Source organism: Lepus europaeus, chromosome 4, assembly GCF_033115175.1.
Source record: "Lepus europaeus isolate LE1 chromosome 4, mLepTim1.pri, whole genome shotgun sequence".
NCBI classification, from domain to species: domain Eukaryota; kingdom Metazoa; phylum Chordata; class Mammalia; order Lagomorpha; family Leporidae; genus Lepus; species Lepus europaeus.
In genome coordinates this window covers 24881192-24898412 of record NC_084830.1, presented here as the reverse complement: position 1 = coordinate 24898412, position 17221 = coordinate 24881192, and the positions used below count along the sequence as shown (strand labels likewise).

General features: G+C 40.3%; 1 protein-coding gene across 1 annotated transcript in view; it reads right to left on the bottom strand.

Moving 5' to 3' along the window:
• The window catches only part of EXT1 (exostosin glycosyltransferase 1), a 303212-nt gene that overhangs the window by 14749 nt on the left and 271242 nt on the right, over positions 1-17221 (bottom strand). Inside the window, exons 5-8 of the mRNA XM_062188077.1 lie at positions 10309-10441; positions 7596-7714; positions 5879-5974; positions 1198-1287 (exon numbers count right to left, since the gene is read on the bottom strand). Of these exons, the coding sequence (XP_062044061.1) occupies positions 1198-1287; positions 5879-5974; positions 7596-7714; positions 10309-10441 (438 nt within the window). The remainder of the gene's footprint in view (positions 1-1197; positions 1288-5878; positions 5975-7595; positions 7715-10308; positions 10442-17221) is intronic.

The following is a 17221-nucleotide window of genomic DNA, read 5'->3' as shown; positions in this document are numbered from 1 at the left end:
CCTTTGAATGGTAGGCCTATCTTTTCTCCAACAAGCCCTTTCTCTGGCCAAGGACACAGGACACAATCAACTGTGTGTTCCTCTTTAATCCCGGCACACACATCTCCCCAACCTTTCACTCAACAAGTATTTATAGAGCATTGGTTACAGAGAAAGCATTTAACAAGGGGTGGCCCAGGGCATTATGTTCTGTCATTATTTAGGTTGCCTTTGTACATCAGACTCCATCTGACGGAAACTGGCAGCATCCGTGGAATTTTAAGAAAGTAACAGGGAGTTTGCCAGCCTGGGTCAGCACCAAGGCCCACTACGTGGGCAGCAGTCACTAGAATCCGCCTGGTATGCCAGAAAGCATGTGCTAGTACTGCCCATGTTTGACAGGAAATGAAAATAATTACGAATAAAAAGGGAAAAAGAAGGCTGAGGGAAATGCATCAGTAGTTAAGTTTCTGTGCTTTTTAGCTGCTACCATTAATAATGTATCTCTGATATACTGCATTTTATATGGCCATCTTTGATCTCATCTACAGTTTAAAGTAAGATTTCAGAGATCAATACTCATTCAAGTTGTAAAAATTGGTTTTCTACCCTATCTACCTTCCCTCTCTCATCTCTCTCCTCCTCACACATTCTTTGGACAGTCTTATTTTTGGCACAACTCTCTCCACATTCACAGAAGCAGGGATCTCCATCCTGCCTTAAAGAGCACACATTTGCTCTTGGTGTGGATGAAAAAAAACTAGGAGCGCTTTAGCTCAAGAGAACAAAGCTGCCCTTAGAACCCAGAATAGCGTATCCAAGCAGAGGCCACACACGGCACATAGTATTAGGGTCACTAGGGAAGGATGGAATTGTTTGCTGTGGACTACAGAGTTTCAAAAAACTGTTATCCAGGGTCCTGTTCCTCTCTCCCTGGGTTCTGCACACCTGCCTGCAGCTGTGCTGTTTAAAAACAAAATAGGAGGGCAGGGAAGCAGGGAGAGGTGAGGCACAGTCATGCAAATAAGGAGCCAATTAGCAGAGAAAACAAAGCGGACCATGCCCGCATCAGGGTGCCAGGTGGCAGCAAGGTGCTAACAGGAACTCAGTTGATGAAAATCAATTCTGCGGGAAGCTTTGAAAAGTACTTCTGACTTCTACCAGGGCAAGGGCAAGAGGGAGACTGGCACCTGGGGACCCCACTGTGGGCGTTCTTACCTCTGTTGTTGAAAGCACAGTGTCTTCATCCAGGCTAAGCACTGCGTCTGTGACGATGTTGTCATAGGGCAGAAACCGGCTGCTCATAACCTGGGGAGAAGGAGGAAAGGCGGCAGGAGGGAGGGAAGGAGGGGATAAAAGAGGTTACTTTAGTGTCTTGTTTTCAGGAGAATTCCAGCATCCTCACTCTCATAAAGAATATTCTACTCCCGGGATGGTATTGTGGCATGGCGCACAAAACTGCGCCTGTGACACCAGCATCCCATATAGGTGTCAGCTTACATCCTGGCTGCTCCACTTCCGAGCCAGCTCCTTGCTCAGGGCCTGGGAAGAGCAGCAGAAGATGGCTCAAGTGCTTGGGTCCCTACCAGCCACCTGGGAGACCCAGAAGAAACTCTAGGTTTCTGGCTTCAGCTGGCAGTTGTAGCCACCTGGGGAGTGAACCAGTAGGTGGAAGATCTGTGTGTGTGTGTGTGTGTGTATACTTCTTTCTCAGTTTCTCAATAACTCTTTCAAATAAATAAATAAACCTTTTTTTTTAAAAAGAATATTCTCCTATCTCAGCCCTCAATGTTAAGATGTCCATCTCCCATCAGTGCAGATTCATTTGTTCAATTATTGAGCAACTACGGTGGGTATATCAGGCTGGTCAGAGTACCCAGCCTAGTAAGATAGATTCCTTGTCATTGTGGATTTCTAAGCACAGATGAGAAAAAAAAATTATATACACAATTAGATTTTTAGCTGTAGCAATCGGGGGAGTAAGTAAGTACTTAGAGGTAATTTCATTAATAGTAAAATAAGCTGATTTAAAGAAAAAGATCTTAAATATGTAAGATATATGATCCACAAATTTAGGAAGTTATTATGAAGGTGCTATATGAATAAAGTTTGGGCTAATTCCAGGGTAGGGCATGATGGGCCTGTGTGTGAGTATATGTGTGTGTGTTTGGTGCTGTGTGGGACAGAAGTATTGACTGGAAAAAGTGATATGAGAATGACTACCTTGTGACAGTCTCAGCTTAAACCTTTGTGGTGAATGTACCATAGAATAACTAACTATAATGCTGATCCCTACTACCAACATGTTTAGAACATGTACTATGTGCCAGGACATGTTCCAAGTCTGTGATATGCATCATCTTGCTCCATTGCTATAGCAACCCCATGTTATAGAGGAAGAGGCTGGCACATAGAAAGGATAAGCATTTTGTCCAAAATGGACCAGGATTACATCACAATGGTGCCATCATATAGAACATCTTGGCCTATATCATGTCTATATGATGGTGTCATCAAATGGAACATCTTGGCCTATACCAACACCTTGGTGCTATCTATACCTGTCTCAGGTTTGGAAAGGACCTCAAAACTGGACATACGGACAGATACAGCAATTGTACATCACCACCTTCCTCTGGAAGTCCTATTAATGGTTATGACACCCTCTCTGAATTCACACTTGGAGAGAAAGGACATACCTGCCATCTATCTTGAAGGCAGAAAGGCTAGGAAGTGAAGGCTAGGGACAAAGGGAAAGGCGAAAAGGCAACATCACAGGTACCTTCTCTACCAATCTGAGCTCCCAGCTCCATTTGTAGCAAGAAGCGTGCTCCTCCATAGGGTTCAACTCATGTTTGGATTGCACACCTGTGGTGCCACTGGAGGGCCTGGGATGCGAAGGAATGGAAAGTGCCCATCCTAAATCATCTTCAGGAGCTCCAAGGATGTCTCTACCACACAAATGGTTTCAGGGACTGTGCCCACGCATCTGCCAACTGGGCTACAGTTTTGTTTTTGTTTTTACTCTTTCTCAGGCTTTCAAAATAAAATACAAAGCCATCACAGTAACTCCACGTACACAAGGCTCAGAAATCTATGCCTGAAGCAATTCTTCTGTTCTTGTTTACATGTCCACTGACTAACACAGAAACCATTAGCTGGCAGCTTAGCAATGCCCTGACCTTTCCCTTGTTAAGCCTACAGGGGAAACTGCAAAGACAAGGCCCATAAATTCAAAACAGAATTTTGCAGGCAATGCAGCAAACACATCAATTTTAAGTGCAAGGCTAGATGTGGAGATTTTAAAACAGAGATTGATAAAGACACAGGTCTTAGTCCCTAACATCTGTCCAACCACAAGTTGGACAAGGTCTGTTTCCTTTCTCCTGAACTTGCATTATCAACAGAGGTTAAGTGCACCTCTGCCAGCCAATTCCAAATGCCCATGAAGAAGCTGTAAAACTTGCCTCAGCCAACTTCCTGGGTGACTTAGCATAAGAAGAACTGATGGGCTTACAAAGTCAATCCTGAATGAACTGGGTATTCCCTGTTAATTCATTTAAGAAACATTTAGCTGCAAATAGGGAGCCCAACTCTTTTGGAATTAACAGACAGGATGAGAAAATGGTCAATACTCAAGAAGTCTACTCTACTGAGGAAGGCAAGAAATATACATAAAGGATCACACAAAGCACAAGAATCCATGATATCTGTTGAGCACCTCTGATGTGCCCACACTTCTCAGTACATTTATAAGGAGAGTATCGCATTACTGAGTCCTTGTAGCTGCCTTATTATAGTTGGGTATTAAGATTGTTTCCATTTACTGAAGGAGGGATGGAGGCACAGAGATTAAGTAACACATCTTAATTCACATGAAAGTGAACTAGACCCCATAACACAAGTCATGACTTGATGATGTCTGCCAGAGAGTAGCTGACATTTATTAGAACAGGCAATGTATGTATAATGGGCACAGGGCTAAGTGCCTCACATTTAATTCTCAAAATGGGCCAATGTTTCCTAGAATACAGAGCCTGAAGTAACACTTTGGTGCCAACCAGGGCACTGATAGGGAGGAAAAAGGCTCATCTCATCAACTGGAATTAGGGGCCAAGGCAGTAGCTGGGACTGGACAAATTGCCAGAAGCCCACATACAGATGTGGCTGGGAGAATCTGATGCATCTAATAAGAGACATCTGATAAAGCCCACGAGAAAGGCCCTACAATCACCATCCTCATCCTCATCACTATTTTACAAATAAAGAAACAGAATTTCTTCTCTCTGACAGTGGACATATAAAATCAATGAGTGCAGAGCATAAAAATGTAATACTACATAAAGAGCCAGAATGGCTCCCAGTCAGTCAATAAGACTGGATCCTGGGTGAATGTCCTGACATATCCAAACAAAAGAATTACCTCAAGGAGACCTGGTCTGAGAACGCATTAAAAAGAATCCCAACATTCAAAGTTAACAGCACACATCTGAGCATTGTGCGAGGCTTCAGGGACTGGAATCAGAACTCGGGCATCCCTACAACAAGCTACTCTGCTGGGGAGATACAGATAAGTGGTTGTAAGCAGGAGATTTTTGTAGGCAAGGCCCTTTCATGCAGCCACACACATGGTGACATAGACTCACAAGGGTAAGGAGTACAGATGCCAGGAGGCACATGATTGTTCTCATACCCACCTTCTCTCATTAAATGCCTATGAAGCAGCTTTCTGATAACCATACTGCTTGACTACAGCCCTTGAGTGCTGGGATGACACCTGTCATACCACTCCGGGCATTCCAAGCCTATGACACAATGTCCAGCACACAGTATCATGGAATATAGGACCTGAAGAGTTAATGCTTGGACCATCTTGTTATGCAATAGTCCCAGACCCATTGCTTTATACTGAATCAAGGGCCACTTTTGATGAGTCAAGTGATAATTTTAAATGCTTCAGCCTAATCAACTAAGATTTTTGTCATTCCAGTTTGAAGTTATTTCACTTGGTCTGAGCCATTCTCCCATGCCCTGACCCCTTGGAAAGTAAGAGGGAGAGTCTCTCAGATGGCACTGCGTCACCAGTCTCAATTTCACTTAGCAGCAACTGATTAAACAGGGGCTTAGAGGATTTAAGGAAATACCGACAAGCAGAGTTGAGGAGTGTCAAGAAATACTGCAAATGACAACAATAATTGTAAATGATCCAATTTGGTAGGTGACAGAATCTGAAGGGAAAAGCAATGAGAGAAAAGTCTGGAAAGGCTGGCTAGGAGCAGAAGACACAAATCCTCACATGTCAATGCATGACAGCAGCAAATGGAGTCCCTGAAGGGCCAAAAAGGGAGATCCTTTCCCTCTAGGCAGAGTGACCTAGAGAACAGAAAGGGAGCAGCTAGGATGGAGACAGTAAAGAAAATGAAGTTAAAGATGTCTTTTCCAAAGCAAATGTGGGGAAGAACTACTATTCTGAAAGACACAGCCCAGGAGGTTATTCAGCAAAGCAGACATCATGCCTCACCACCACCACCAGCCTTATCTTCACCCTCATCACTTACAGTAAGTTCACTATTGCCGGGCACTGAATTCGCCTAATCCTAACAGCAATCCTTTGTGGGATGTATTATTATTTCCACTTTGTGAAGGAGGAAACTGTGGTTCCAAGAGCTTAATCATGTTTACAAGGTTACAAAACAGGTACAGGTTAGTATTAAGACTGTGCTTTGATGGATTGGAAAGCCTGTGGCTATCAAAACGAAGGACATTCTCAGATGAGTACAACTGTAGAGAAAATAATCCAGGGCAAGCAACTCTCCCAAACAGGAGGAAGACACCTGATGTCCCGTGGAGAAAGGAAGATTCCATGTGGTTCACCAGTTAGGTCCCCTTCGAGTCCTACCTTGCTTTCTCCTTCAATGACAATGACAGGCACAGCAGTGGCAGGCCAGCGGTGTTTGGCCGGTAGGGGCTTGTCACAATTCCAAAGAACTATGATCTGAAAGGAATGGGGATCATTAGACAGCTGGGTTAGGCTGCCTTTATGTAGGCTTCCAACCCAACTTTTCTCACAGGCAGTGAAGGTGGAGACTGCAACAAGGGACACTTGAAGATTGAATTTTAGAGTCCACTCACACATAATCTGCAGAACCTTGTCACTTCAACATGGACAAAGATTAACCTAAAACACTTGTAAGGGGGGTGGGAGTGGGAAAAGAAGCAATTTCTGGGTTGCTGGAGCTTAATAAAGTGGTTTCCTACATTCTCATCAAATTAAATAAAAATTGTATATGGAATATCTGAACATCTGCTGTGAATGTGCACTACACCAGGCAATGTGAGAGAAAAGAGTTCAAGCTAGAGCTAAGCAGAGCTCTTGTTTTGGATTTTCCAGAATGCCTGCTGATTTTATGTCACTTTATAATTTCCAATAAAGGCATTTAGTTAAAAAATGCGTCCTTCGACATGATTTAATTATTTTCTTACTTGTAAATCTTCTTATATAAACTAATTCACAAATCAGCAAATCACGGTTAGAGTACGGGAGTGGTACTGATTTGGAAAATATTGTTTTCAAAGAATCTTCTGTTGCTAATGTTATAATTAGTCACAGCAACTGTGAAAGAAAAGTTGATGTCTCTGGACACCAATGAATCTGCCTCTTTTATTGGAACTTAAGTCTTCTGTGTCCTTTCAGTAACTTCTCTGACGTTACCCTAGTATTTACACATTTAAAAGCAAAATAATATGCTTACATATTCTTTAAAGAATGTGTTGGCGTATGCGTGTGAGCACGTGTGCATAACTATCTGTATGCATACTACAGCGAACTTCAAAAAGTTCATGGAATGGGGGGGTGCATCTGGAGTAGCAGTTAAATTGCTGCTTTGGATACCTGTATCCCATATTGGAGAACCTGGTTTGAGCTGTGGCTCCTTGGCTTCCAATCCAGCTTCCTGGCAATGAGCACCCTGATAAGCAGCAAGTGATGGCTAAAGAATCTGGATCCTTATCACCCACATGGGCAACTTGGATTGAATTCCAGGCTCCCAGCTTTGGCCTGGCTCAGCCCCGGCTATTGCAGGCATTTGGGGAGTGAACCAGTGGATGGAAGATTCCTATCTGTCCTTCTGCCTTTCAAATAAAATGAAAATAAGTAACTAAAGATAAAGAGGCGTGAAATAAAGAGAATTAAGTTCATTTTTGAAAAAAAAGTTTGTGGAAGACAGAATTAGATGATTTGGGTGTTAAAATTTTTTTAAATGTACACATAGCTTTCCATAATACATATTTTTCATCAATTTTGAAGACCGATTGTATTCAGGGCTTTCTCATTTTTCTGCACCAAAATAAACTTATCTTTTAATTCAACTGTCCACAAACTTTTGAAGTACCCTTACTGTCTGTGTATCTTAACCTTGTATTAGTGCAAAGATCTCTCTGTAACATCCCTTACTTGTGGCACATTGCATTTCCAAGAACCAATACATTGATGAGAAGGACATAATGAAGCTTGACAAATGAAAGGGGTGTAGCAGGGCAGGACACAAGACGGGTCTGGGGAGCCGAGGGAGTAACAGGTGGGGAGTGAGGTCTGTGGAGGTGGGCGTGGCACTCACCTGAGCACAGTACTGGGACTTCGCTGCGGCCACAAGAAGCTTCAACACTGGCTGGGACTGAGAGACCAAGGGGGTCACTGCATGGATGACTGCAGTGAATTTGGAGGGGGGCTTTAAACCTGAAACGAACAGGAGAGGGCAGCCTAATGAAGCACTGAGAAACCAGCCTTAGAAAATGACATCTTCTTGCTCCATTGCTCACCCTGGAGCCAATGTACCTTCTAGCATATTCTTCCTTCTCACGCCCTGGCAGAACGAAAACCAGGTAGAAAGCTGCTACTGCACTACTGCCTGCATCTACAGGACTCAATGAATTACAGATCAATGTCTGTGCTTCCTGCGCCCTCGGCTTCCTCTGGTGATGTTTCCTTGAAACCCTTTAGGTTCTTAGGCACCCAAAGTCTGAATCCAACCCCTGCCTGCTCACCACTCCCAAGAAAGGTTTTATTCTAATCTCTTATATCTTAAGATGGATTATGTACATGTGCTCTCTCTCTCGCTTGCCTGTGTTTTATTCTTAATCATGTAATTAAGCCTTTTTGCCAAATTAATAGTATTTCATGCAATAACTAGCAAATCAGGTTAAAAGAAGACTAGGTTTGAATACCACTACTTAGTGACTGTGGAGTGTTGGAAAGATGACTTAACTCTCTGTGCTTGCACAGATGTGAAATGGGGCTGACAGTGTCTATTAAACTTACAGGGTTATTGTTAGAATTAAACTACTTGACAGATACAAAGCACTTAGGGTAGGACTTAGCAAATAATAAGTCCTCAATATGTGTTAGCTACTACTGTCACCACCACCACCATCATCATCATCATCATCATTTTTGGGGAGGAAGTCTCCATAGTCCAAGAGTTTCTTCTTCGTGCAATAGTGACACAGCTGAGAGAAAGACTACATAATGCAGACATCTGCCAACTGAGAAGGCACAGAAGGATCGTAAATGTGCTTAACCACCACGGCCACCCAAGGGAGAGAGGAGAGATGGCTTTTCCCCAGGGAGCTTTTCCAGAAGAACTTGCTATGAAGTGAGGAACGGGTTAAGAGCCTTTCAAAACCTGATTAGCTTAGATCCACTAACTTGGCACTTTAGCAGTTGAAATGAGAATCAGAACATGCAAGGACATTCAAGTTAAGCTTTGCTACTGATGGACTAACGGTTAAAACCAGACTACACATGTTAAAGGAGTATGCAAGTGTTTTGTAAAAAAAAAAAATCACTCAATTAGCACTTTAATTGTACATTTGAAAGAAGCTGACCTTTCCACTATCTAGGCACACAGTCCATGCTTTGTCAACAGAGAAGAAATACAACAGAAGAACCACCTTTGCAACATAAGCAAGCCATATGTAGATTTTCCTATAATAGTTTAGGGGGTATCATTTAAACACTTTCAATACATTAACTCCTAATGAAGATCTCAAGGCTCTACAAGAAATATCTAGAAATTCTTATCAACTATTGCCTTAATCTCAGAATTACTGAATTCTAAAAATATTACCCAATGTGATGATTCACTTAATTTGATGTAGTCTCATAACATGTTTGGTTTGGAATAAAGGGCTCTTTGTCACTGGCTGACTCTTTAGGTCATTAATTACTTATCTTATGGGTTTCAAGCTAAACATGTGTAACTTAAACAAGGGTGGGACAGGTTTGGGTGGAAAACCATGAGTTACTTTGCTACATATCCTGAAAGATGCTTTATTGTCCCAGGGTGTCTTATGTTTGGAACTGTGACTGAGGGGGGTTGTCCCAGATGTCACTAACAGGAGACCAACTAGGGCTTCAAATACATTTGTCCATGGGAGTAACAGGAGCCTTTTGTAGAGCTTTTTCTCTGCCCATCCTCTTCTCTCCACTGTGCTTAGACTAAGGCTCCTTGAGAGCGGAGGTTGAACCTTACTTGATTTTTTATTTCTAGCTCTATCATATATCATAGCACACAAGAGGAGTATAATAGGGGTTGGTGTAGTGACACAGTGTGCGAAGCCTCTGCCCATATAGATGCCAGTTCTAGTCCTGGTTGCTCTACTTCCAATTAAGCCTCCTGTTGATACATCTGAGAAAGCAGTGGAAGATGGCTCAAGTGCACTCTTATGGGAGACCTGGATGACGCTCCAGGCTCCTGGCCATTGCAGCCATTTGGGGAATGAACCAGTCGATGGAAGATGTCTATCTGTCTGTCTTTCTCTCTCTCTAACTCTTCCTTTCAAAAGAAATAAGTAAAAAAAAAAAAATTTTTTTTAAAAAGAGGCATATAATAAATGTTAAAAGAATGAATAAATTTGCTTTTCAATATATTCTCACTTATTTCTCCTTATTCAGTTTTTCTTTGGCACAAGATAGAGGTATAGAATTGTGAAAAATAATTAGGGAGAACTCTTGTAACTATTTTATTTTCTATCAAACTGGAAATTATAGCTAACCCATTGTCATGTTCAAAATGATCCACAATTTGGGGATCCAATTTCTCAAAAAGAAATAACTATATATTTAATAAAGGGTAGCTGCTCAAATGAGAAATGAGTTTTTCCCCTCCTCCCATTTTGCAATGCTGTGCTGGATTTCTAATTCTTGACCTTGATATGCTATTTACAAAGGCTCAGAAAGCAAGCTCCAATACAGCCTGTTCATCAAGGCTTTAGTTCTGGATGACGTCTTGAGAGTAAGGAAAGGCAGCTCCCTACAAGGACTTCACTTACCTAAATTAGCATAGTAGTAAGGAAAATCTCCCAGATAAGATGAATACTGTGGTAGCACGAACAATCCTCCAGGATGTTTGTTCCATATTAAACTGTTACGTGATATGTGCTTGAATATTCTGTCCTGAATAATCTAGAATACAAAAGCATAACATACCATGAGGATGAGACTGATGAGGCCCAGGCTTAACCAAGTTTGAGAGGTGAGTGCTGACGGTATACAGCAATGCCTACCCACCCCGTCCCCTGCTGCTAATTCTCCACTGACAAAAATATCTGTGAGAGAAGTGACAGAGTAATGTAAAAGAGGGGGAAGATGAATGATGCCTATTCAGATTTCCTGTTTAACTTCAGTTTCACCGTCAATTCTATCTTGTCTTTCTACGGTTCGTTTCAAAATAGAGTGCGTGGAACAGTTACTCTCTCCTTGATGGCTGAGCATCTAACAGTAGCTTCAGACGCTGATCAGGGAATCACAGAGCTGTCATGTGGACCACGTGGAGAATGAACTGGAAGTGCAGGAAAGGCACGGCACATCTCAGGACTGTTGAGGCTCTGGTTTGTTCCTTTAACTAATTTAGGAGGTAGATTCATTTGGGAGTTGTATTTCATTTTCCTTTCTAAGTCAGTTGCAGGATTTTGACTACTGAACTTAATTGAAGTTTTTCTATATTTCACCTCAAAAAGCAGTGAGTTAACAATTGTTCAAAACATTGTACAAAAAAGGACAAGAATCACAGCATGCGAAGACTAGCAATAGTCAAACTAGTTCGCTAGTTTCTTTGGAGTTTGGGACCTCACAGATCATTAAATTCTACATTTAGACTCAGGCATTCTCCCATCTGCAATCATTTGTCCGTTGATCGTGATTAGTCTACTTTACAGTTTTCTCTCTGTGACTTTCTAACTCTTGTAATTACACTATCCACTCATTAAGGTATGATGTGTCAATTAATTAACGATACAGAATTTCATATTCTCAGCAATATTTTGTACTTAAAAAAGGGAGAAAAATCCTGAAGTAAGTCTTAAGAGATTTAAGACCTAAATCACCATTTTCCAGAGTCTTATTTAATGCAGTGATTTTAAGTACAGACTATTTTAACAGGAGTTTTATTATTTGGTCAGGTTATTAAACCTTCATTTCATCTCACCTGGTGACTAGATAAGTAATAAATATGAGCTATATTTTCTGTGCAAACCTTATATTTATTTTCCTAATGACAAAGATTGAAGAAAGCAGTGAAGAAATTTAGAAGAATACAAATATCTTAATTCAATGATTTTTTTTTCATTTTATCTTTTATCCTGATTGAAAATACTAACTTGTATGGCTACATAGAGCCTTCTAATTTAGTGGAAATTTTAGAAACCTTGTTAAAATCTTTGTGATACAAGAAGGATGTGTTAAAATGTTGTTTTCTAGGCATTACTTATGGGAAAACTGTCATGGTTGTGAAGGGTTTTGACATGATTAGCAATTTCACTTTGTACATCAATTATTTCAGCTTTTTTATTATTTGTACTGTCCAAACCTAAAATCTATTTATTTCCATTTATAGTTGTTCATTCAGATCTTCCTTTTTTTTTTTCTTTCCAAATTTATGTACCTCTGGGTATGTGGTCATTTAAATAAGTTTGGATATCAAGACACAGAATAGATTAACAAACGACAGTACTGTAAATCCAACCTACAAACAAATGACGTGACACTCAGAGCTGTCACAAAGCAGGTCATCACTCACTTTGGTTCCCTGGGTTCCTCACTGCCATAGGCTTTTTGGTCCAGGATTACCATGCTGTTATCTTTTATAATGTAAGGATATGATAAGCATAAATGGTGCTCTTCTTCCAGACAGAAGGCAGTAGCTCAGATAGGAGTGTAATAGGCAATGTTGAGTCCAATCTCAGTCAGGCAAACTTCTACCTTCAGGGCCCCTTTTCCCTATTCATAATAATAAACTGCTGTATTCATTATGACAAGCTCTCAGAGTTGAAGAACTGCCTACGTTTTTATACTTCAGACTTGATTTTTGCTTTTTTATAAAACAAAGTATCATTCCTGTGTTTCTTTTATTATGCATAGTTTTAGAAATTTCTACACAGCTATAATATTGTAGATGTTATCGATTTTAGGTATTTCCCATATTATTCATAGCATTCCTGGTCTACTTATCCTAAATGACCCATAGTACCTTTTTTGGTCTCATACAAAGCAATGAATATATCTATGAATAATTCCCTCACATTTAGGGAATTTTGTCAAAGAGTGTTAATACTTTTAAGACATTCATACTTACTGTCAAGCCCATTTCTAAAAGGTGTGTTATCAATTGCCTTCTCAAGAATATGGAAACAGAAAGATCATTTTTCCCCTCTTCTGATGTTCAATCTCCCTCTTGCTACACTAGAGAGCTCCCAGAATCTTTCTCTGGCACCCAGAGCATACTGTCTATTGTAATAGAAGACTTCACATTTAGAAGTTGACCCTTCTTTGACTATACAGAAAATAAACACACACAACATAAAAGATTTTTGTGTGTGTGTTAAGGTCCCAAGTAACATGCTCAATAAGGACTTATTAATGTGGACTTATTAATAAGGACTCAATAAGGACTTATTAATGTGAATTTAAGGGGAAGAATGACAGGCTCCTTAGTTTCCTTTCTTATGTGCCATCAGTTTTACAAAGCAATGTCATACTGGTGACAGGTAACCGTCCTTCTATGTGGCCCTGGCTCAGTCTCTTGACCAAAGCAATGTTGCCTCACTTACAGAGTGCCACCATATGCTACCTCCCTGTAAAACAAACCAATCATCTATTTCCATTGTCCCACTGACTTTCATTATCTTAATGATTTTAAATATCATTGTATAACAGCATCAACAAAACAGGCTGAGTATCCATGGCTAGAGAAGTGAACAGGAAAATGGACAACACCTTACGAAAATACACTAAATATGTGCTTTCCAAGTTACCCCGAGTTGTTCTCTTACATCATTTCAATTCATGGCCTTTTCCTTTGCTCACCTGAGCTTCTATAGTTCAAACCTTTATGACAGGTTATTGTGCAGTATTCTGACAAATAATGGTAGTCATGAAAGAACATTCTTTGCAGCATTTTATCATTGTCCTATTGTTACTTCTCAATTTGCACAAACACAAAACTGAACCCCAAAGAGTCTGGCACTGAGTAAGCAACTCCCTATTCCAAGATGCCGAATTAGGAAATTTTAATCAGATGAGAAAAATACACAGAACCCCCCAGTATGCTGCACAATGAAATTTACAAACTTGACCCTGGCACTGGAGAGAAGGATGAGATGTCCTGTTTTCAATTTTAAGCATTATCTACAGCTCGGGCTCATAATGTCCAACAACCCAGCAATCTCATCCCCATGGCCTAGAACACAGCAAGAAACATAGAAGGACCCAGAGACCCAGAGTCTCAGTACAGAACAGTCAAGGATCCTGAAGCCCATGTTGCCTAAGGGTAACTCTGTGTTATCCTCATACTTTAGGAAATCAACCTTTGACCAGACACTTAAATCACCTAAGATCTACTCCAAGTGGGCATTTGTCACATGTGGTACTTAAAAATTTGTTTTTTTTATTAGCACAGAGCCAATGTGCTTTTATAAAAACAAATTTTTAAGTACCACATTGGCTCTGTGTATTTGTGTATGTGGACGATATTTTTTCCGCTTTTCTGCTTATGTTGAATTCTGTGGTTATCTGAGTTCTGAATTAAGAAAGAAGCTGAGTGGTATCTCACAGGCAGTTTGGTTGAGAGGTTAAATCATTACAATCCACTCTTGGAACTATATAAAGAGATTTGACAGCTGTTTTACATTTGAATGAAGTATATGGTTTTTTAGTGTTTTAAAAAACAACTGTGTTGCTAAAGAATTACATGACTTAAATCCAAGGTAAAGAAGGGTTTTTCCAGGTTCAGAAATGACAACAGCTTGAGTTAAGATCTCATTCTGATGAGTGCAATGCATCTACTGTTATTACATTGAGCACTGCTGACTTAATAGTCAAGAGACCAGATCTATGCAATATAAACTTTACTCAAAAGAAATGTAATTAATGAGATACCATCTTTTATCTGGCAAATTAGCAAGGTTGTATATGTGTGTGTTTTAATTACAATCCTTAAGACTGACAAACAATGCAAAAAGAGAGGGTCTCCCTGGGACAGCTTGCAAGACTCTGTTGATTTATGAAGAATAATTTGGCAAAATACACTATGAGCCTTAGAAACAGATGTCTGTATTTTGGTGGGTGCTGTGGTGCACCTGAGTTAAGCCAATGCTTGGATACCCACATGTCATTTCAGTGCCTGCTTCAAGTCCTGGCTACTTTGTTCTTCCATCCAGTTTCCTGCAAATGTGCTGGAAAGCAGTGGCTGATGGCCCAAGTACTATAGTTCCTGCCACCCACATGAGAGACCCAGATAGAGTTCCTGGCTGCTGGCTTCAGCCTGGTCTATCTCTGTCACTCTTTCAAATAAATAATCTTAAAAAAAGGAAAGGAAATGCCCATAATATTGACTCCGTAATTTCACTTCAGGAACTCCATCCTAAGTGGACAGGAAGAAATGCAGTCTAAGAAACATGTAGAAAGTCATTGCTTGGATAAAGACATTATCCACACATCCCTAAATCAGTAATAGTTAGAAACAACATTAGTAGGAAGCAGAAACAGACTGCTTAAGTAAATAAGGGCTCACCATAGGATGGCATGTAACAGTGAAAAAAACTAAAAACATATGGTCTGGGTATATTAGATGTGGACAATTTATAGGACAGAGTTAAAAGGCCAGACATAGATCCACAGATGTATAAAATACCAAGGAAGAGAAGAACCTGAGAAATGTGTTAGGGCAAGTAGATGATAACTTTAAAAACAGGTAGATGATTCAAGAGCTATCTTACATAAAAGTAAACTGGATGAATTAGCTACATAAAAAAATTAATCATGAAAGTGCTGGAAAAATATAAAAATAACATATTTGTGTGCACACACACATACATATATAAAATTATGAATTGAAAAGTTCTTTCTAAATAGCAGCAAGTAGAGAAGCAACAGATTAAAATATTGCCTCATCATAAAACAAAAAGGCATAAATTGGGGAGAAAATTTGCATTAAAGAGTCAAAATGTTAATATTTTTAATATAATGAGCTCTTAAAAATTAATGAGAATAAAATAGAACAACAATATCATGGCCATTTCTAGTTCTTTCTTTGTAAGCTGAGTAAAAAAAAAAAATGAAATGAAGAAAATGACTTGTCATTTTTAAAGATATAATGTCCAAAATCAGTGAAAGTGGAAAAAAAAAAAAAACCCAAGATAATCAAAATATAATCAAAAACCAATATAAGCTGGTTGGTATATAAATTAGTTCAGTTCAATCACAGGAAAATCGACAAATTGCAGTAGAAATCTTAGCTTATTTGTTGAACCAGGAATTCAAAATCAAGGAATTTAAACAAAGGAAATAATCTTAAAACTGTATGACAATTTTGCTTTGAGACTATTTGTTTGATAATGTGTATAATGAGGAAAACCAAAAACAACTGAATATACCCAAATTGGAGATTAATTCACTTAAACTGGAGTTAAAAGCTTGAGTCAGGCATTGAACCCAGGTATTCAGATATGTGACACAGACACCTTAGTTACTAGGCTAAATGCCTGCTCCATAGAAAGACCTTTTAAATTTAAAAGTAAAATAAATCTTAAGTTTATACATAACAATGAAGGTATAAATATTTACCTGTATATGTATTATGTCAGTCATTTTTTATATGAGTAGATTATTTTATTTTTAATGCTTCAAATATTTTCCATGGTTTTCCAAAATTTACATAAGAAGCACTCTCTACTCCAAAAAGAAATGTGGGGGCTACACTGTGGCACAGCAGGTTAACACCCTGGCCTAAAATGCCAGCATCCCATATGGGCGCCGGTTCTAGTCCCTTCTTCCAATCCAGCTCTCTGCTGTGGCCTGGGAAAGCATTGGAAGACGGCCCAAGTCCTTGGGCTCCTGTACCCGCATGGGAGACCCGGAAGAAGCTCCTGGCTCCTGGCTTCAAATTGGCGCAGCTCCAGCCATTGCAGCCAATTGGATAGTGAATCAGTGGATGGAAGACCTCTCGCTCGCTCTCTATCTCTCTGCCTCTCCTCTCTCTGTGTACTTTCAAATAAATACATAAATCTTTAAAAAAAAAAAAGAAATGTAATAACATTCAGCTTTTTTTTAGTAATTTAAGACTTCTATTTATTTATTTGAAAGAATTACAGAGAGGAGGATAGAGTGAGAGAGAAAGAGATCTTCACTCCCCAAATGGCCACAATGGCTAGGGCTGGACCAGACCACAGCCAGGAGCCAGGAGCTTCCTCTGAGTCTTCTACGTGGGTGCAGGGGCCCAAGGACTTGGGCCATCATCCGCTATCTTCCCAGGCACATTAGCAGGGAGCTGGATCAGAAGCAGAGCAGCCGGGACTCTAACCAGCACCCATATGGGATGCCCCTAATATTCAGCTTTTTAAAAAATGTCCCAGCTAGGGTCCTGCATAGAAAACAAGACTGCTGCTACCAACAGAAGTGAAAACTCAACCGATTTTCACTGAGGACAAAGCAAAGGCTGCTTGCAACAAAGAAGCCCCTGGAAGCCACTGTGACCCTTCATGGGGATGGGCCTGGGTCCCAAAGAGCTCTTCCACTTAGTTCCAGGATGAAGAAAATGCACATGGTGCCTGAAAGGATACTGATGGGGGTTCATCTGCAGGTAAGAGCAGGAGCACAGGTGAGGCTACAGGTGGAGAAATGCCCCGTGTGCCCGAGGCACAGCCCACTCTGGCTCTGACACTCAGGAAGGTATGAAGACAGAGATGTAGA